This window comes from Meles meles, chromosome 8 (assembly GCF_922984935.1).
Source record: "Meles meles chromosome 8, mMelMel3.1 paternal haplotype, whole genome shotgun sequence".
Lineage (NCBI taxonomy): Eukaryota > Metazoa > Chordata > Mammalia > Carnivora > Mustelidae > Meles > Meles meles.
In genome coordinates, this window is record NC_060073.1 from 87,731,232 (window position 1) to 87,751,743 (window position 20,512).

General features: G+C 45.0%; 1 protein-coding gene across 5 annotated transcripts in view; it reads right to left on the bottom strand.

The window, feature by feature from the left end:
- PIWIL4 (piwi like RNA-mediated gene silencing 4) overlaps nt 1-20,512 on the bottom strand; it is a 77,561-nt gene that overhangs the window by 24,621 nt on the left and 32,428 nt on the right. For 4 of the 5 annotated variants that reach the window (XM_046015611.1, XM_046015608.1, XM_046015609.1 and 1 more), the window contains 7 exons: nt 17,970-18,048; nt 15,682-15,813; nt 13,414-13,628; nt 8,248-8,369; nt 6,584-6,664; nt 5,081-5,278; nt 3,089-3,200 (listed from right to left, as the gene is read on the bottom strand). In XM_046015611.1, the coding sequence (XP_045871567.1) occupies nt 3,089-3,200; nt 5,081-5,278; nt 6,584-6,664; nt 8,248-8,369; nt 13,414-13,628; nt 15,682-15,813; nt 17,970-17,982 (873 nt within the window). In that variant the 5' untranslated portion in view covers nt 17,983-18,048. Of the gene's footprint in view, nt 1-3,088; nt 3,201-5,080; nt 5,279-6,583; nt 6,665-8,247; nt 8,370-13,413; nt 13,629-15,681; nt 15,814-17,963; nt 18,049-19,237; nt 19,575-20,512 lie in introns of those variants that run through there. The other variant, XM_046015612.1, reaches the window with a different exon arrangement.

The following is a 20,512-nucleotide window of genomic DNA, read 5'->3' on the forward strand; positions in this document are numbered from 1 at the left end:
GGGTATGGTGGTGGCAGTGAAACAATTTAAGGCTGGTAAGGCTTCATGAAGGAGGCAGAATCCCAAAGAACACCTTGAAGAAAATACAGGAGTATAAGGATTCCCAGGTAGCAAAGCTGGGACATGTTCCAGGAAGAGGGTATTGTATTTATCTGTGACATGGCCAAGAATTCTGCTCCCTAAGCTGTGGCATAGAGTAAACTTGACTCTCTCCCTTGCCCTAATTGTCTTAGCATTTGAAAATGCTTTTCATGAGATAAAACAGGGAAATGTAAAGGCTAATATCAAGAAGATCACTGTGAGAGCTGGTTACATAGTAATTTAGTGCTCCTTCCCTGAGACATTCTAGAATTGACACAATTCATTTCTTTTTCTCCCTAATTACAATAAATATAGAGTAAGCCACAACTCATTACAAAGAAAGTGAGTAGGATGTTACCACGATTCCCTTCTCAGAATGTCACAGATCCTAAAAATACCTCTGTTCAAGGAACACATTTACTCAGGCAAGAAAAAACCCAAATGTTCAACAAACTTGGTGTTTAATAAACAAACACATATGGAGCATGTCATGCACAAGACGCTTTGGTAAGCGCTATTCATCTCGGGTTAGCTAAACGCCATCCCTGTTCTACAAGGAAGACATTCTAGAAGCAATGTGTGTTGCGTGGAACAAATGCTCAGAGAACGGCTAGCTCTTCTGTGAGTGTGACAGGAAGCGGGGTCATAGAGGACTTCACTGATGAGGTGACAGCTGACTTCGAAGCTAGGGTTTTAGCTGGTGTTGAAGGGGAAAAGCACAGCGTGGATTTGTGCGGACGTCTAGCAAACATGAACGAAGGCTGAGAAATGCTTAGTGGCAGCAAGTGGATGGGGGGATGGCAGCATGGGGTGCCTGGTGGCAAGGTGGGGAGACGTGAAGCTGAAAGATGAGAGGAGATGAAAGGGCCTGATGCTAGAGAGGAAGAAGGGGAGGCTGGGGAAAGAGGGGCGGGTCTCCTCCATGTGTCCGGAGCTCGCCACATGCAGGTACGGGCCTGAGAGGTCTGTAGACACGCTCAACTCACTCAGTGCTCAGCCGCACCGCGAAGGCAGATCAATGGCTCCCTTTTACATAGGACACTCCAAGTTCAGTGTTTTGCTCAAGGTCACGGCCAAGCCAGGACTACATCACTCCACCGTTAATGCTCTTAACCACCTTCCTGGGCAGTATTTCAGGAGGATCTCTCTGGTGGCAGTGAGGATGGTAGGTCACAGTGAAGATTGCTGGGGCGAGGACACCATAAAGGGGTGACCCAAATCCCCCAGATGGCAATCTGTGAGGTGTCCTGCATTCCTGCAGGGGTAACAGGGCTGGGGTCCGGGGCTGGGTTCCAGGGAGGATCCAAGTGCAGAGGGGAAAGGCTTCCTGTCGGTGATGAGTGAATGAGCAGGTGAGGATAAGAAGAGGAAGGCAGCAAGGGGCTGAATTCCCAAGGAGAAGTGGGAGTGGGAAAGACAACAAATTCAGCATGCATGATGCTATTCTGAGATCCCTGTGGGTCATCCCTGCAAATGTGGTCTGAAAATGGAGATGAGTCTGTAATTTAAGAATGAGGGCAAGGAAAAAGTCCATTTGTGAGGTCTCAGGATAAGAAGATCAGACCCCTCAGGAGGGAGCTATGGTGAGTAACAGCATTTAACATGTGGGGGAAAAGGAAGGGGAAACAGCTAAGGAGGCTGAGACAAGAACAAAATCTGGTGGAGAGCCACCAGGGATGAGCCCCCCAGTCAAGGAAGGGAGCAGCTCCAGCTGGGGGGGGGCTCACTGGTGTCAAGGGCCACCAAAAGCCCTTCAGAATAAGAACGGCAGCTGAATTTGACCTTCAGAGAGCTATTTCCACAGCAGCAGAGCAGATGCCAGACTACCGAGGTTTCAGGGAGGAAGAACAGGAGAGGTGAAGATGACCTTCCAAAGAAATCAGCTAAAGAGGAAAAAAAAAACCTTTTCTTAAGGGTGTAGAAAGGCAGAGTTCTTGCTATGTGTTTGTTCTTGTTTCCGAAACATCTGTGAGATTTTGGAGACTGAAATACGATTATACCTCAAAGAGAAGGAGCCTCTGGGAGGAACTGTGGATGGAAGGTGGGGCAGAGGTCATGGAGATGCCGATGAATCCAGCTCCCGAGGGAGTCGACTCCATCAGCAAAAGTCAGAGTAAGTACTCCGTGCAAGGTGCTGGGCTAGACCTGGGTATCCGGGAATAAAGAGCTCCAAGTTCTGGAGGGAAAAAAGACCCTTTGCGGGGCGCCTGGGTGGCTCAGTGGGTTAAAGCCTCTGCCTTCGGCTCAGGTCATGATCCCAGGGTCCTGGGATCGAGCCCCGCATCGGGCTCTCTGCTTGGCAGAGAGCCTGCTTCCTCCAATCTCTCTCTCTCTCTGCCTGCCTCTCTCCCTACTTGTGATCTCTATCTGTCAAATAAATAAATAAAATCTTTAAAAAAAAATACAGTACTCTTCTAAAAAAAAAAAAAGACCCTTTGCATCCTGCCCGTGACAATGTGATGCCGCCAAATGCAGGAAGGGACCCCTAGGGAGAGCGCCTGGAGGTCCCAAAAGAGTGGACAGCTGAGCCGAGGAGGGGAGGGTGGTCAGTGATTGGCCGGCTGTGAAGGGGAGTAACTGATGGAAGGAACCTCAAACAAAGGGGAAACACAGCGGAACATACAAAGGAAGCGGAAGTGGTAAGAGAGGAGGTCAGGAAAAGGAGCCGCCAGATCATAAGGGCACATAAGGGCACTGCCCGGGAGCTCAGATCCAGTCCCTGAGGCACTAGAGAGCCACAGAAATGTTTTAAGCAGGGAAGTGATATTATCAGATATGCTTTGAAGGGAAATGCCCCAGGCTACAGGAGGCAGGGCAACAGGAGACAGGAGGAGAGTCTGAGCCAAGCCAGGGAAGGTGGGGACGGAGGGGAAGGGACAAGTCGAAGAATGGTGTCAGAAACAGACTCAGCCTGACGGTTCCGGAGACTTGTTTGATTTGGAAAGGAATAGGGAGACTTCTCTGAGATAAGAGGAAGGGAGATGAGGGTAAAGTAAAAAAGTCCAACCTGTTTATAGTAATCCACGTAGGTGACCTCAGTGCCGTCCTTCTTCCGAAAGGTGTGTGTGGGCTTCACCGACCAGTCAATGTCATCAATGCGATAGGTTTTGTTATTGTATCTGGGAAATGCAAGGAATCTTTCAACGTTTTCCCCAAATCATACAAGACAAAGTGGCTATTTCACTACAGTTATAATTCAAAGTATTAGACTCCTAACTTTCAGAAATTACAATAGTAATACACAAGTAGTCTTTTTTTTTCGCTTATGATCAGTTTTTTTTTTTTTAAGATTTTATTTATTTATTTGAAAGACAGAAATTACAAGTAGGCGGAGAGGCAGGCAGAGAGAGAGAGGAGGAAGCAGGCTCCCTACTGAGCAGAGAGCCCGATGTGGGGCTCGATCCCAGGATCCTGGGATCGTGACCTGAGCCGAAGGCAGAGGCTTTAACCCACTGAGCCACCCAGGTGCCCCTAATGATCAGCTTTTATCTGAGAAGAGCATTCATTAACTCTTCAGAATACAGGAAAGCCTCCACGTTTCAACAAAACTGGTGAGAAAGTCATTAGACCACAATCTTTCTCACTGAAAGACACCGTAACTTCACTATAAATTATTCCTATAAGTTCAAAGGCTGAAGCATTGCTCAAAACTTTGCCATCAGCTTCTGGTGTCATTCAGTTTTTTAGCTCCCAGATAGTTCTGATAAAAAGCACCCAAACAAGGGGCATGTTGGGTGGCTCAATCGGGTAAGGGTCCATCTCGTGATCTCAGCTCAGGTCATGATCTCAGGGTCCTGGGATCGAGCCCCGCATCAGGATCTGTGCTCAGTGGAGAGTCTGCTTGGGGATTCTCTCTCTCCATCTCCCTTTCCCTCACCCTGCCCTACTTCAGCTCTTTCTCTCTTAAATGAATAAATCAATCTAGAAAGGAAGAAAGAAAAAAGGAATGAAAAGAAAAAGAAAGAAAAGACACCCAAAAAAGGCTGATGAACCATGCAATTCGAGTACCCCACTTAATCTCCCATCTAGGGCTGCCCTTAGTGGAACTGCCAAGGAGATTGGTTAAAATCCTTCTAAGCTCTCTCTACCCTGCAGCTCTGTGTGGCATGTGGTGTCTTCATACGCCGCCCCAGCCCTGGGGCAAAAACCTCCTTGTCAGGTTTCTCTTGGGCTCTTGGTACTTTGCAAGGTTACTTTGGAACAGTGCAATATACTAATTCACGATGATCATGACAGGAGGCTAAGAGGACAGGAGGCTAATTCGACCAGGCCCACCTCCCAGCTGAATAACCCAGAAAAACAACATTAAGTGGCAATTCCAAGCCAGATTAGAAGGCTAGCACGTCCTCTAAAAGAATGATCTGTGGACTAACAGCAGTACACGGTGACTTTCTGGTACTCAGGAAGTAACCTAATTTGTGTTTAATTCAGTTCAATTTGCACTGTGGGAAAATTATATATAGGAGAGTCTAGGGACTGGAAAGGTCTCAGCCTTAAAGATCTCAGACCCTTCCAGATAAGAGGGGTCGTGGACCTAATGTTCTCTCCTGTGATGTGATAAAACAAAATAAAATGGCTATGAAAGGCTGGCTATGAGCAGTGTGCCACCGGCACATCACAGGGGAGGGAACGGAGTATTTTAACTGAGTGGCCAGAGGAAGGCTGCAGAAAAGCAGTACTGTTGGAGCTGCGTTTTGTCAAGGAGAAAGTCAAAATTCCAGGTTGAAAATCCAGGCAGAGCTACTGAAGCAGCCAAATGCAAACTACCCCGGGGTGGGGGAGGGGTGCAGCAAGCGTTAACACAGGACTCTGTCCTATGGTGGAGGCTCCCCGAAGGCCACTCCAGGAAGTCCGAACCCCAGTCAACCCAGTACGGCCACATCTAAACAGATGGGTAAACTGATCAGATCTCAGGACTCGGCCCTGATGCTATTCCTGTTGCCAGAAGGCAGAAAGAATGCATTCCCTAGGGTAAAGCTTTTTAAATGCAGGCTTTTACCTTGTGAGCACAATGAGCCCAAGCAGCTGTTTTTCACACATCTGGGTAAAGCAGGACATACCAGTTTCCTGGCAGATACCAGTCATGAATTCTAGAACAGTCTCATTCCGGAGTACTTTATAACTCACGTCAGCAGTAAACAGGAGCCTGCTTTCAAACTGTGACACAGAAATAGCAAACCCAGGCCAAAGGGACAACCTTCAAATAAATAAATATTGAAAAATACATATTTGAAATGTCGTATCATGAAACAATCACCATTTTTAAGTGCTGATTTTACATTCCAACTTTCTAGATTTTACGAAACTACTTTTCTTCCGTCTGATTCCTTCTAGTTGCTGATTAAAATGTTAGTTATTTTTAGCTGGAGTGCCTTTAAACATACATTTATGAGAATTACATGCCCACAGAGCAGGAGGAATTTACCTTGGCACTACTGACATTTTGGACCGGATCTGTTCTATCCCAGCGTGAAAACCTCTGGGTTCAGAAAAGCACACAGACTCGATGGCATAGACAGTGTATAGACCTCATGAGAGCAAGCAGTCATCTAGATAGTATCACGTACAAGGACACAAGGGACACTGTAGCAGAGGCTACAGCCCCCGTCCACATCTAGGGCTATCACAGACTGAAGTCCTGCCTAAGGAAAACTTAACAGAAATGACATGAAAGAAAGAGCAAATATTTTTTTAAGAACTACTTCAGTTTATTTTGTGGACTTAATTCACGGTGCTCGTGAGCCAGGCTTCAGGACAAACATATGCCCTGTGCCAACTCCAGCTCACAAGAGGGGCTTGTCCATGGCAGGGGACGAGTGACAAGGACGGACAGGATGCTTTACACAGACTGCTGTGCCACACTGACTTACCATACGGAAATCCCACCATGTCCCCCCTACCTGGCACAAGGCGAAACAGCCTATCCCCCTCCTTTTCTACCTTCTGCACTCCTTCCTGCGTTTAGATATCTGTCTTTGGGCTACCAACTGCCTCTCTGTCTTTAGCTTGACCGCATATCTGGGAGAGCTAACAACCCGTTCTAGACACAGCTGATGGATGACCTAACCTGAAACACCTACTTCCCATTTAGAGTGGAAATTCCAGTTTCGTGTAGCTGACTTGTTTGTCTGACCTCTGCTTACCCAATGTCAACCACTCTGGCTGTGCTAACTTCCTGCCGACAAGAAAACGGCTTTAACTACATGGTGTGACACCATCCTGCTTACTCTGCCTTCATTATTACTTGTCACACGCAGAAAATGCAGTTTCTGAATTCCTTCTAGGATTTATGATAATAATCTAGCATGCTAATAGAAGAAAACAGGCTGCTAGCTTCACACTGATGTTCTCCATTCTATAAAAAAGTTGAAAATGTAAAAAATCCTTATTTTTCATAACACAGACTCTCTCGCAGGAGGGCATGATGTGTAATACTGCATCATAAATTACATTCTTCACATTGTAACAATTTCAGGGTAACAGAAAATAGAAATAAACCTACTTGTGCTGGGGAATTTCCACCGGCTCAGAAGGCTTATAGAAGTTCCGTCCAATTTGGTACATGGCCAACTTTTTAAAGATCCTGCAAGTATACATTTTTTTTTAAATCTCTGGCCGACATCAGTTAGTAACAGTACAATTCTACGTTTGTCCCCATGCTGAATGTATGATAAAAATATGTCGGAACTATAGAACTCTCATTCTTCCGGCACTGGAGGGTTTAGAAGCTAAATATACCTCTGAGTATATATATAAGGACTATGACTTCTTTCTATTTGAGAATGATAACAGAAATTACTTTTGTCTGTTTGCATGTAACTGCAATGATAAATACGTGGTCACAATATGACTGTGGTTGTAACATTCTGGTTAGCATGGAGGGGGTAAGGCAAGCCATGTTTGAAGGTTTTCTGGCCTCTTCCCTGTTTTGAGATGGGAGGCTGTTTCTTTCCTTTTTTTTTTTTTTAAGATTTTATTTATTTATTTGACAGAGATCACAAGTAGGCAGAGTGGCAGGCAGAGAGAGGAAGGGAAGCAGGCTCCCTGCTGAGCAGAGAGCCAGATGCGGGGCTCATCCCAGGACCCTGAGATCATGACCTGAGCCAAAGGCAGAGGCTTAACCCACTGAGCCACCCAGGCGCTCCTGGGAGGCTGTTTCTAATGAGGCTACATAGCATTGCTGCCTCTTCAGCAACTAAGCCTGGCCACCTCTGGAACAGGACACATCACTGTCCTGAGGCTGCCCATTGCATGGCGGAAGTGTAAGCGTTTCAAGTCAGGAAACACAGGTTACAACTGCAGGATTTGGGCTACGAAATGTCACTGAGCCTCGGCCTCCAACACTGAATACCATCTAAAGCTATTTAGCAAGACGTCTGACTAGAATTAAGAAATGATGTATCTGGGGGTGGGGGTGTATTCCTTTTGCGTATCCCACCCAGCAAAACCCAAACTCCTCCGTCCAGAGGCCATTATTAAGCAAAGCGCTGGCGCCGAAGCTTTTTGAACATATCCTCTTGCTGGTCCAACCAGGAGCGTGGAAAATACTGGTTTACAAGTCTCTGTGTTCCCACTTGTCATCCAGGAAACGTGCTAAAAATGAGAATTTCAGGTCCCACTCTTGAAATTCTCTTTACTAGGTTGAGTGAGGGGCCAAGAAACCAACATTTCATGGAGATCCACCCAACAACCCCTGAGATGACCTCCGAGAGGCAAGTGATCCTCACATCACTTAGGACACTGGACAGTGATGTCACAACCCTCCTTCTGCCCCAGGGGTTCACATGGCAGGGGGCTGGGGGGAAGGGAGAGCAGAGAGCGCGGGTGATGTTGGAGAATAACAAATCTTTCATGACAAACCCAGACATCCCTGATTTTTCAGCCTGGGTGGGAGGGCAGGAGAGGGTACAGAAAAAAAAGGGAGAGAAAAAGTAACCCCACCCAACCCTTCCCCACTCCAGCTCTGCCACCACTGAGACCCTACAACCCTTTGTCCCAACACAGAGAGCGCTGGATGATGAGGCGGGAGCCAGTGAGAGGCTGTGAGGGACTGCGGGGCCCATCACCACACAGCTACAGGAAAGCACGAGACTTGTATGTATATGTATGTATATACCACGAACGGCATTGCTAGCCTCAACTAAAGTGCTGTGGGAGGCGCCTCACTTTCTGAAGATGATGCTGAAGACCTGGGTGCACACGGGGGAACTTGCCGGCAGCTCCCCTGTCAGAGTGATAGTCATCTGTACAGTGTTGCCTCTCGAAGTTTCACTGGACAGTTCGGTGACCTGGGAAAAGATGTACTTAATGTGCACGCTAGATCATCTGCAAGTGTGAAGAATCAGAGACAACACAGCCGTCACAATTTAATATGTATTAACAAACAGAACTGCAGGTGTTAGCATGTAATAATCTAATCACACTGCACTTGCAGGCTTTTCCTATCTTGCTAATCCTAGAAAAGCAACACTTCTCTCTCCTTTTTTTTTTTTGGTAAGGATTTTATTAATTTGAGAGAGCGAGCACAAGCAGGGGGAAAGGCAGGCAGAGGCAGAGGGAGAAGCAGGTTCCCTGCTGAGCACAGAGCCTCGCCCAGGGCTGGATTCAAGAACTCTGGGATCTTGACCTGAGCCCAACGCAGTCGCTTGCTTAATCGACTGAGCCACCCAGGCATCCCTCTCCTAACTTCTCTTTTCTTTTTAAGATTTTATTTATCTATTTGACAGAGAGATCACAAGTAGGCAGAGAGGCAGGCAGAGAGAGGGGGAAGCAGGCTTCCCGCTGAGCAGAGAGCCCCATGCAGGGCTCAATCCCAGGACCCTGAGACCATGACCTGAGCGGAGGGCAGAGGCTTAACCCACTGAGCCACCCAGGCACCCCACCTCTCTAACTTCTTCTTTTTTTTTTTTTTAAATTTTTTTTTCTTTTTTACAGATTGAGAGAGAGAGAGAGAGAGAGATTACAAGTAGGCAGAGCAGCAGCCAGAGAGGAGAGGAAGCAGGCTCCCTGCCAAGCAGAGAGCCCGATACGGAGCTCGATCCCAGGACCCTGAGATCATGACCTGAGCTGAAGGCAGAGGCTTAACCCACTGAGCCACCCAGGCGCCCCCTTCTCTAACTTCTTAATGGAGAATCAAAATCAGACTTAGGATACAGAGACTTGATCCAAAGATAAAGTGTTTCTTGACCTTACTTAGCTGAGGTTGGGGAGCAGGTCACAAGTTACTTGGAGAGTCTGATAAAAGTTAAAGGCGTTGTCCCATGAAAGCTGCACGTACGTGTATACCACAACGCTGTACCCACTTTCAGGTGGTTCACTGACACCCAGAAGCCTATTAGTGCACTGTCCAGCCCATCCTGGGTTCATGGATTCCAGAGGCCTCTCAAAAGTTTATTCATAAACAGAAAAGTGGAGGGGCACCCAGATGGCTCAGTTGGTTCAGCATCTGACTCTTGATTTTGACTCAGGTCATGATCCCAGGGTCCTGGGAAGGAGCCCGAGTGGGACTCCATGCTCAGTGGGGAGTCCGCTTGAGGAATCTTTCACCTCTCCCTCTGCCCTTCCCCCCAACTTGCACACGGGGCACGTGCTCTCTCTCTCTGTGTGACAAGTAAATAAAATAAATCCTTTTTAAAAAAACAGAAAAGCAGAAAAGAAAGGTAAGGAGAGGGAATTTGGGAGAGGGCAAGTAAACATGGGGAAGAAATCAGCAGGCATTAAAACACACAGGAAATCTACTAACTTCTGAAAGGTCTAGAGAAATCTGTATGTTTCTTATAATCTGAAACAATGTTCTAATAATAGAATAATCGCATGAACCGGTTTCTATATCAGCTACTCAACGAGATATGAAGTTTGCCAGACCAGACAGGACTTGGTACAGGCTTTTGGAATAAAAGAGTGACCAAATCAGACAATAAAAACCAATGACCAAGGACTTTTCAGGAAGGTTTAAGGAATCAGAAGAGGCCAGTTCATTAGCCAGTATTTTATCCCTACTTTCTGTAGCTACACTGTACTTGTAATCACTTTCAGGCCGAAACAGAAATGTAGGGCAGGAATGGCTCATTGCATGGACACAGACAGATGACTCCTTCCACGGGGGGTGAAGTACTCCACTAAGGTGATTGCTTATTCAACTTGTGAGAAGTCAGAGGTGAAGAGCTGTAGGAAGAGCGCATCAACACCTGGGAGAAGTCTAGCAGGCAAAAGAGGTGAGATACTTCTAAACCGCTGTGGGGATTTCAGGACAAAGGCTTCAGACAACAAAGGACATTGGGCCGAGGGGCTGGCGGGCAGGTGGCAGCAAAGGTCCCCCCTCACACTGCCATCCAGGAACTGCATTCCTCGGAGACTTCTAAGCAAACTCTCAGTGCTCCCTGCACCTCCCCGGCCAGACGCCAACTCCTCTTGGGTTCCTGTGTTTGTTCTTGCCCACGACCCCCCAGGCTTCCCGTCCCAGGCTACGTCAGACTGTGCTTTCACTTCTCAACCAAGCAGCCACCTCATGGTCGTCTGGTTGGCGGACTTAGCACTTCTACACCAACAATGTCTTTCATCGGCTTCCACTGCTCCAGTTACTTACCACTAGGGCTTAAGAGGACATGACTGGGAATTGGACAAACCCTGGAGTACCTGCTCTCTGCCTCTTGCAGCCCGTGTGACACAGAGCAAGTCACTTCTATTCCTTAAGACCCTTCTCCATCTCTAAAATAGGAGAACATCTCGCCTCAGTCCCAGTGTTGTGAAGATTAAATGGGATAATTCATGGATCTCATCTTTATCCCACAGCACACACACGCAGGAAGGTTAAATAAATTGCAGGGCGTTGTCCCTTGGTTCAAGCCCCTTTGACTTCTGCCCAGATGACTCCAGTGGCTCTTTATTAATCTTTCCATTTTCTCCCGTCAACCGTCCAGCAGGATGTGATCAAGTAAACGTAATCTAGCAGAGAAGCACTCTCTCAGAGGATTCAGTGCTCCATGGAGGACGGTCCCTATCCCCCAGCAGGACATTTAAGATTCTCCCTACCTTTGGAGCCACAACGTCATTCCTTCCTAGCTAAACCTGAACAATCAGAAGTTTCTAAAATATGCCCCTCCCCTCCCCAGCCTCCTATCACTGCGCCCTTGCTCCTCCCGGTCCTCTTGTCTGGGGATCCTGGTGTTGAGAGGATTAAGTGAGAGCAAGAGAAGAGCGCACAGATAAAGAGCCTGGAAGAGCAGGTACTGGTGAAATGTAATCTTGTACCGTATTCATTTGTAAATAACCTCGCCCTGTACTTGGTCATCAGTAACTTTCCTACTGAGTGGAAATGATTTGACACGAGCCGTGTTTTATCTGTCATTACCTCAATGATGCCAGCACCCTGAAATCACACCGCAGGCTCTAAGGGCAGAATGAATGCTAGGAGTGGCAGCTAGATGTGACCAGTGAGAGCAGGCCACATGGTGGCCACAGATACACAGATGGAGTCTGCAAGACAGTGGAAGGCCAGGAAGCAGCCGACTAGGACTTCTAGAACCGCACTCTGGGGGGCTGTGATGAATGCGTGAGTGCAGGGTCTCGCTCAACAAAAACAGGGATCCTACAAAGTGTGCAGAGGATGGATGGGAGTGTAGGATTAAGCCTGAGTCACTGTGAAGGTGAATAAAAAGGTGAGCACAGTAACATGTTTGTTTTGACACTATTTCTACTATTTCTATCTCACTATCACTGGGTAGGCAGGCCATAGGGCGATAAGATATAAGACATTTTTGTTGAAACCTGGGAAATAAAGTCAACAACCCTGATTTGTCCCACTACCTTTTTTTTTTTTTAAGATTTATTTATTTGAGAGAGAGAGAATGCACAGAAAAAGAGGCAGGCTCTTTGCTGAGCAGGGGCTCTATCCCAGCACTCGGGGATTATGACCTGAGTCGAAGGCAGACACTTAACTCACTGAGCCATCCACATGATCCACGATCTAACAGTGTTTTTACACTCTTTACTCACCTGCCTCTTTATTAGATACCATCCCCAAGGTGCATACTACATGCTCATTTTGAATGAGAAACAAATAATATGTTTATTCGGAGCATCTGTAGAGTAAAATTTCTCCATTTTGATTAGGTTCAATCAAAGAAAGCTGGACCACTCATGGTGTGTGTGTGGGGGGGGATAATATTAACATATTTAATTCACTGTTACTGCAGATGTATCAACAAGAACAAGATAATCCTTAATGATAACAATACACTTGAAATACAGCATTTAAGTATGAGAGGCACCATATTAGTCTGCTATCGATGTCTGGTCATAGGACGAAACCCTGAAGGATCAATAAGGATTTACGACGAATTAAAATGTTTCTAAATTTACAGATCCAGATTTTCCAAGTCTCTACATTTTAAGCCTATGGTATGATTTTTTAATTCCATATCCAGAGAAAATAATCACTCAAGCAGCTCATGTAAATCTTAGACTCTCATAAAAAGATAAAGGCCCCAAGAGTGCTCAGAAATGCATTTCTTGAGGAAATTCGCAGAGATTTATATGGAGTCTAGAAATTTAAATTTATGCCTTGTACCATCCTGTCCAAAATGTTGAACTAAAGATTAAGGTTTCTCAGGGATAGAAACATAAAGTTTTAATTCGATGCTCTACTTTAATTTTTTATAAAGACACTGGTTCTTTTTTCCTTGTAGTAATTTAAAACTGCCTTAGAACAGATATGATTAAAGGCATCAAAAACTGTATATTTTGGGACTGAAAATGCTGAATGTACAAAAACATGGATAAAGGAATATGAATCATGCGACCGCCATATCCAGTGATCACACCATTAAAAAAATCCTTAGAATTGGTATCAATAACTCACATTTTATATGATGAAATAAATGACAGCTTTCAAATTAGAAATTGATATAATCTCTAATATAACCTGACACACAGGTACAATTGTGCAGGAGCAAAAGAACAAATTTAAGGCTCTGAAGCCATAGGCTAAATGGTGTTTGTTGAAGTCTTGCCTATTTGGGAAAAGTTTAAAAGGAGGCCTATTTCAAGGACACTTTGCAAAAAAAAAAAAAAAAATTGCTGTATTTAAAAAGGCAGTGTTTGTAATACAGCTCTTATTTTTTAAATGCCACATCATCAGCTTCTTAATTAAGAAATCAATTACTGATGAGATCTTAATTAGGAAGTCTTTTTGCTCTCAGGCATGGGACAGGACAGAGTAAAGGAGTGAGACACTCATTCCAACTGTAATAACAATCAACTAACCTCTTAACTATACTCGGGTGAGTGTACGTACATACATATGTGTAGGTGTAAAATGTAACCCTACTGTACCTTTGCTTCCAGCTTTTGTGAGAGGAAAAGGATGGTGCCATCAAATGCTTTTGCTTTGCTGGAAAGTGCCTCCTGACTGTAAAGCAAAGCAATCCTCAGCCGTCTGGACTCGATATCTGGAACATAGGCCACATGGTACTGGTAGAGCTGCCAGTCCGGGGGCAGATCTAGACTAAAGAGGTTTGTGACCAGTTTCACAGGTACTCCACTGGAACCTGAGACAAAGAAAAAAGACTTTTTTCCACCAAAATAAAATCACACCTTGTTAATATTAATCACACCATTTAAGATTTTTTACTTGCCTGTGCATCATTGTTGTTGTAAAGCAAGGGTTCTGGTTCAGTGACACAAGACAAGCTTTCATAACCTACCGCCCATTAACCTTATGGAATCCTACACACACACATTCGGGAATTAAAAAGAGATCATGTGATCATGTGTAAAGCAGGCCTTGTAAGAACCTAAGAGAAGATACTAACATTCTTGTCATAGGATTTCTTCTAGAGCCTGCCTTCCAGCTCTGCGTCTGTGCAATGCAAATTAAATCAAGCAGTATTTTCAGATGCTGCTCTGAAATTATGCTGCTCTTAGATTATAAAGACGCTGTCCAGTTCTAACCATGAGCACAGCCCCCAACCCCTTGGAAATCGAGACAATCAAAAGTTACCCATCCTTCTGACAATTCTGAAATAGTTCAATCAGGGAAAAGTGGAAGGCCCTCAGAGATTGAGGGGAGAACGGGGGAAGGAAAGAAATTACACATCTTTTATGCATGAAAACAGACAAGGTCTCTGGGCTTCTTTTCTGCAGACATGGGTAAGCTTCCAGAAATTCCATCCCCTACAGAATTTTTTATTCACTTCTTCAAAGTGTATCAGACAAATTCAGGGATGACCTCATTGTAGTTGTTGTTCAGTGCTCAAGATGGCATCAGCTCCCTCTAGGACGGAATCTAGGAGGGCACAAAGGAGGTACTTCTGACTTCTCCTTGTAGGGAATCATCCAGTGTTTGTCTTATAGAAAGGAATTCTATTAGATGGGCACTATTTTGCTTCCTTTCATGAAGGAAGTGGAAACATGAGCCCCCAAGGTGGTAAAGAAAAAGAGCATCATGTGTGCGTTGGTATTTCCTCAGTTTCTATGTATGGTAGATATCTGTTAGGAGCAAGTGATTCTTGTGCTATTTTAAAGAAAAGCTTTCAGGTGCCTGGGTGGCTCAGCAGGTTAAGCCTCTGCCTTCAGCTCAGGTCATGATCTCAGGGTCCTGGGATTGATCCTGCATCAGGCTCTCTGCTCCGCAGGGAGCCTGCTTCCTCCTCTCTCTCTGCCTGCTTCTCTACCTACTTGTGATCTCTCTGTCAAATAAATAAATAAAATCTTAAAAAAAAAAAAAGAAAAGCTTTCTTTTGTTCTCCTGTATCCTGGGAAAAGGCAGTATATTTTAGCTACTCATATTCATGGACAAAGAGGAGTCATCCTAGAATGTCAGATCTGGCAAGACCCTTGGATATTACCTCCACCAGTGTTTGTACACTGTGATTATGACCCATTAGAGCTGATGTTATGACAACATATGACATGACCCAACACATTTTATGAAATGACTAGAATGCAACAGAATTGACCAGAGTGCCTTGTACATAGTAAAGGCAAGCATTCTTTCATGAAACTTGGCTCCCATTTTTTGTGGTACTGTGTGTATGCTAGATAACAACGTATCTACTCCTTAATTTTTTGCATGGTTATAAAAAGCTTGAAGAAAACTGATCTGCATCAGGGAGTTTTTCTCAACTTTTGGGAGGGTGTCACAAAGCCTTTCAAGAATCTAATGAAAACACCTAACTTCCTGAAGATGCATAGGACCATAATTCTGGGTGTAATTTCAGGGGGGACTTTGAAAAATAGTTAAAAATTCCCAAAACTGACTAGATCTTTCTTTTTACAATTGAAGTCCAGAGACGTTATTGTTTCCCATAGGAAAACTGTTGGAAAAGAAACAGAGCCTATCCTTCAACCCCTACCCCAAGTGTAAGGAGAAAATCCTTTCAAAAAGTGATAGGTTTAGGGGAAATATTCTTACTTCTATTAATAAAGGAGTGAATTAAGGCTAAAACAACTAGTGTCTAAATAATGTTTTAAATATAACAGACACTCAATAAATGTCTTTTAAGTCAATATGTAAACTTGTTTATTTTAGATCTAGAAATTAAAATTCCTTAAGCACGATTTGGTAACATTTAAAAAGTAAGTCACACGATTACTCCATACCTCTTTTGCAATCTCTCACATGGGCTAATTTCTCTCTGGTACAGACACTCAGATCTTTGAAGTCCCGTCTGATTTTCCCACCTCTTTCAGTGAAAGTACCTCCAGCATCACCGGAAGATACAACGTCTTGACCTAAAATGTGAAGAGAATGCCATGACATCTCATGTTTCATTCTAGTGATGCTGTTAACAACTACTATGTCAAAACTGAGTCTCTAACCGAAGCCCAGACTTTTGTGGCTTTAATGAAAACCGACCCACACTGCTGAAAATAATCGTGACTATGTAGAAGTCTTCAGCCTAAAACCTGAAAACCGTAAAGGAAGCGTGATATGTGCTGTTAGAAAGAACATACCACAAGTTAATTCTACCTCATAATGTTTCGATCTAGTCTGATTCTCCTCTTTTTGTTAAGGAGAGAAAGGCCCATCCCCTATGCCCTCCTCCACACACAGGTATGGAGGGCAGCTGTCCCTCCTTCAGCTCTTGCATAACTCCCTGAACACTCACAGACAAAGACTGTCCACACCAACTTCTTTACAGATTGGGACTGAATCTGTGACGTCTCTCAGTCATGAGAAGAGAACTCCGAGAACACTGCTGTCAGTTTTTATGTAGTTCATTCCTTCGAAAATGAAAGCCAGCATTTCACCGTGGGGCATGTTAGTTACTTACTGTTAGGTTCTGGCAAATGTGAAAGGAAAATCTGTTTCCAAATGAACATTTTCTCTTTAAACAAGTACAGAGATGTTGTTTGTTGGGGTATGACGTGGCACTTTGAAGATAATGTGAAAATAGGAAAGTACAGAGTATTTCTACAAAGCAAGCGTAATAGTAGTATTCCTATGAAGTAATAGTATGACCAATCTCTAGGACTCTGACTACCCTTTGATACAGCCACCGCAACCCCCTCAAATGACACTATCCCTGGCTCAAAACCACTGCTCATATCCTTTCTGTGGAGTCTGAGTCACCCAGGAAAATCACATTTATTTAATTTTTAAAAATGTTTAAAAATTATTCTTACTAGATTATCCATATCATTCACTGCTCTTGATTTCAGAATGTTAGGTGGTTTATAAAAAATGAATCTACCATAAGATGGTAGTTACCAGAGGGTACCTGGTGGCTCAGTTATTGAGCATCTGCTTCTGGCTCAGGTCATGATCCCAGGGTCCTGGGATCGAGCCCCACATCAGGCTCCCTACTCAGCGGAGAGCCTGCTTCTCCCTATCCCTCTGCCCCTCCCACTGCTCGTGCTCTCTTTAGCTGGCTCTCTCTCAAATAAATAAATAAAATCTTTAAAAAAATAAAATAAAATAATGTCATTAGCATGAGCCCTAATGCAATATGACTGTGTCCTTATAAGAAGAGATAAAGTCACAGACAAATACAGAGAGAAGACCATGTGAAGACACAGGGAGAAGACAGCCCTCTATGAGCCCTGGAGAGAGGCCTCAGAAGAAACCAACTCTGTGGAACCTTGATCTTGGACTTCCAGCCTTCAGAATTATGAAACACCACACTTCTATCCCAAGTCTACAGCACTTTGTCATGGCAGCCCTAGAAAACCCCTGGTTTGCCAACCCACATCGTGATAGTGGCAACTTGCGGTAGCCAGTGGAAAAGTACCCTGAGTCCCAGTCTGGATTTGTAGTGAAGACAGCTACCATCAAATGGTGGGAAAAAAGAATAGAGCATAGCAGCTGGGGTGGTAGGTTTCTACCATCCCTTCAGGATGGGGCACAGACACTTCTATGTCATAAAGAACTTCTGAATATTTTTCAGAATTATTCACTAAACAGGGATGCCTGGGTGGCTCAGTTGGTTAAGCAGCTGCCTTCGGCTCAGGTCATGATCCCAGCGTCCTGGGATCAAGTCCCACATCGGGCTCCTCGCTCGGCACGGAGCCTGCTTCTCCCTCTGCCTCTGCCTGCCACTCTGTCTGCCTGTGCTTGCTCTCTCTCTCACAAATAAATAAATAAAATCTTTAAACAAAAAACAAAACAAAAAAAGAATTACTCAGTGAACAGAAAAAACCAGAAGACTGGATTCCTGGCAACTGTGGATGCCCAAGTGCCAAGGAGTATCAGGAAATTCAGTGACAGACTGTGTTTTGGGGTCCCAAAGAAACCGAACACACACACGGGATCCTCTGAGAAGAGGTAAATGAGATGCCAGAGAAGTGAGTGGACTGCTGTAAAGCCTAGCAGTCACTCCGGTTCCATTCAGATGGGATGGGATGGGATGGGATGGGATGCAGGGGAGGGCAGATCAAGCTGCACTTACAACTCTGGGACATCCTGCTTGTTCCCACGAAGCTACTGGTAGAAGATGTTTCATTGTTGCCAGTATCAACAGATGTAGGCTAAAATGGGGGAGGGGGGCGGAGAAAAGCTTGGTTAGATTTAAGATGTTAAGTCATAAACAAAAAGGTTATCACAAAATAAGAAGTGTATCATGTCCTAAGTCTTCAATAACTAATGTTAACGAATGTCAGCTAATGTTAACTAATGTCCTTAAAATGCTAGAGATGATGAGAAGAGACTGTTCATTCAAAACAAAAAAAGGATAAGGACCAGCTATAGTTTTCCCCATTTATCAAACTTTAGTTTTGACTCTGAGCTAGATAAGAGGTATAAGGAGGCAGAGCTGTGATTCTCATCCCCGGGGAACTCATCAGAGGGAAGGTGGCGGAGATGAAAACGGACCTCATGCTTCCCCTGCCTCCACGCATGGGGCCTCCGATGTAAACATTTATAGCAAGAAAACAAACTGAGCCCAGAGGACCTGGGTCACCAGCTCAGGTGATGACTCTTTTGAATAAATGGGTCCCAAATTAGTTTAAGAGATAGGCCAAGGGAACCACTGATATTTCCTCTTTTCACAGTAACTATTTCTGTTGGCTCAAGAAGTATATGTTGACCTGCTAAGAAATGCATGAAGTCAAGGGAAAACAATGACATGAAAGTAAAGGCACAGGGAGCACACTTGAGAACTGCTGGTCTAAGAGACTGCTCCAAATACTGATAGGTCGGCCTAACATCCCTCAAAAGTTGCTGATTCCCCGGTCAATTTAATCTAATCTTGCCTAAATGTAACCAGAAGCCCTACCCACGCTGGTGGATCAAGAAACAGCGATTTAATCTAAACCATATCTGTGTCTGAGATTACTTATGCGGGCGTAGGAATTAGAGAGACAAATCATATTAGCTGCTATGTCCTACAATGGTAGTACAACAGTTTTACCAAGAGACTTAAAACTGAGTTAAGTAATTAAACTCTCAGAAAGCAGAAGGAACAAGGCACTTGCCTCCAATCTTCAGTACTCTTCACCGGCCAAAAATATCTACATGACTATCCTACCCAGATAAGCACCCCACCTCCCGGGAAGGGAAAAATATGAGAAATCCTGGAAAGACCCAAAGTCCAGCGGGAAGAAGATACCCCCACTCCTTCCCAGCAGAGCTGAGGAGGTAAAAGCAGAGGAAGGCGGTGTGCATAAAGGCCACCGAGGAGGAGAGCGCGAGGCCCTGTCCGCCACGAGTCCTACACACCGATGGTGATGGCAACCGTGACCGTGATGGCGGGGCACAGGTGCGACCGGCTTCCACGGCGCGGGGGCTGCGGGCCATGCCTCTGGCCCTCACGCGGGCGCGGCCACTCATGTTACTGATGAGCGCAGGGGGACTCTCCAGGCAGCAAGGTCTCAAGAAGAGTATTTTCCCCTTGGAGTCCAAAGGGCGAGGCTGTGACTCGAGGTGGCGGTCGCGGCGAGTCTCTGACGCCGGGGCCGGGAGACACGGCGGCGGCCCACGCGTGGGTGCAGGGGCGAGCACCGCCTGCGGGATCCTGCCTGCTCCGGGGAGCACGTGACCGGGGGCGGGGCGGAGCCCCGACTTCCCTTGACTCGCCATCCCCCACCCCCTCCAAATTTGGCATCTTCCAACATACTGGGTTTTGCCCATGTTATGCCTGTAAGGTTGCATCAGACTCGCTTTTCTCCATTGGTCTTCTCTGCTCACTAGCGTGGCCAAGCACCTCTTCTGTGCGTGATAGCTACAGAGCTTTCCATTCTCTGAACTGGTAACTCCTGTTGCCATTTTAAGAACTGGGTTTCTCATGTTTTTCTTTTGATTTGGAAGAAATTTTATCCTTCTTTTTTTTTTTTTTAACATCGTAAATATCTACTCCCAATCTATCCCTCGTTATTTTTTAACTAGGAAGTCCTTTATCTAACCCAAATCCTTAATTTTGGTGTAGTCATACCTACTTGGTTTGTACTTTGGGGGTCTTTTCAAAAGAACGTTTACCCGGCCCTAAGTTTACAAGGACATTATATGATATTTTATTTTATTGACTTTATAAATTTACTGTTCACATATTATCTTTTATCCTTCAGGAGTATGTGTGTGGATGTATATATATGTGTGTGTGTGTATATATATATATTTAAACTCGAGTTTAAAATATGTTTTCTTCTTCTCAGACAAGAAAAGACAGTTATGAGCCCTGGTAACTGTGTCCACCCATGAAAAGGGCCACTGGTAAGAACAGTGTGTTGACTGAAGCATTCAAATCATATTAGCACCTTCACAGGTATGGGCAAGGGCGAGGAATTCACTTCACAAGCCCCTACAGAGTGAGGCTTTTTAAAGATTGTATTTATTTATTTTATTTTAAAGAGAGAGAGAGCAGGGGGAAGGACAGAGGGAGGAGGGAGAAAATTTCAAGCTGACTCCGCAATGAGTGCAGAGCCTGACTCTGGGTTCAATCTCATAATCCTGAGATCATGACCTGAGCTGAAACTTAAGAGTGGGACACTTAACTGA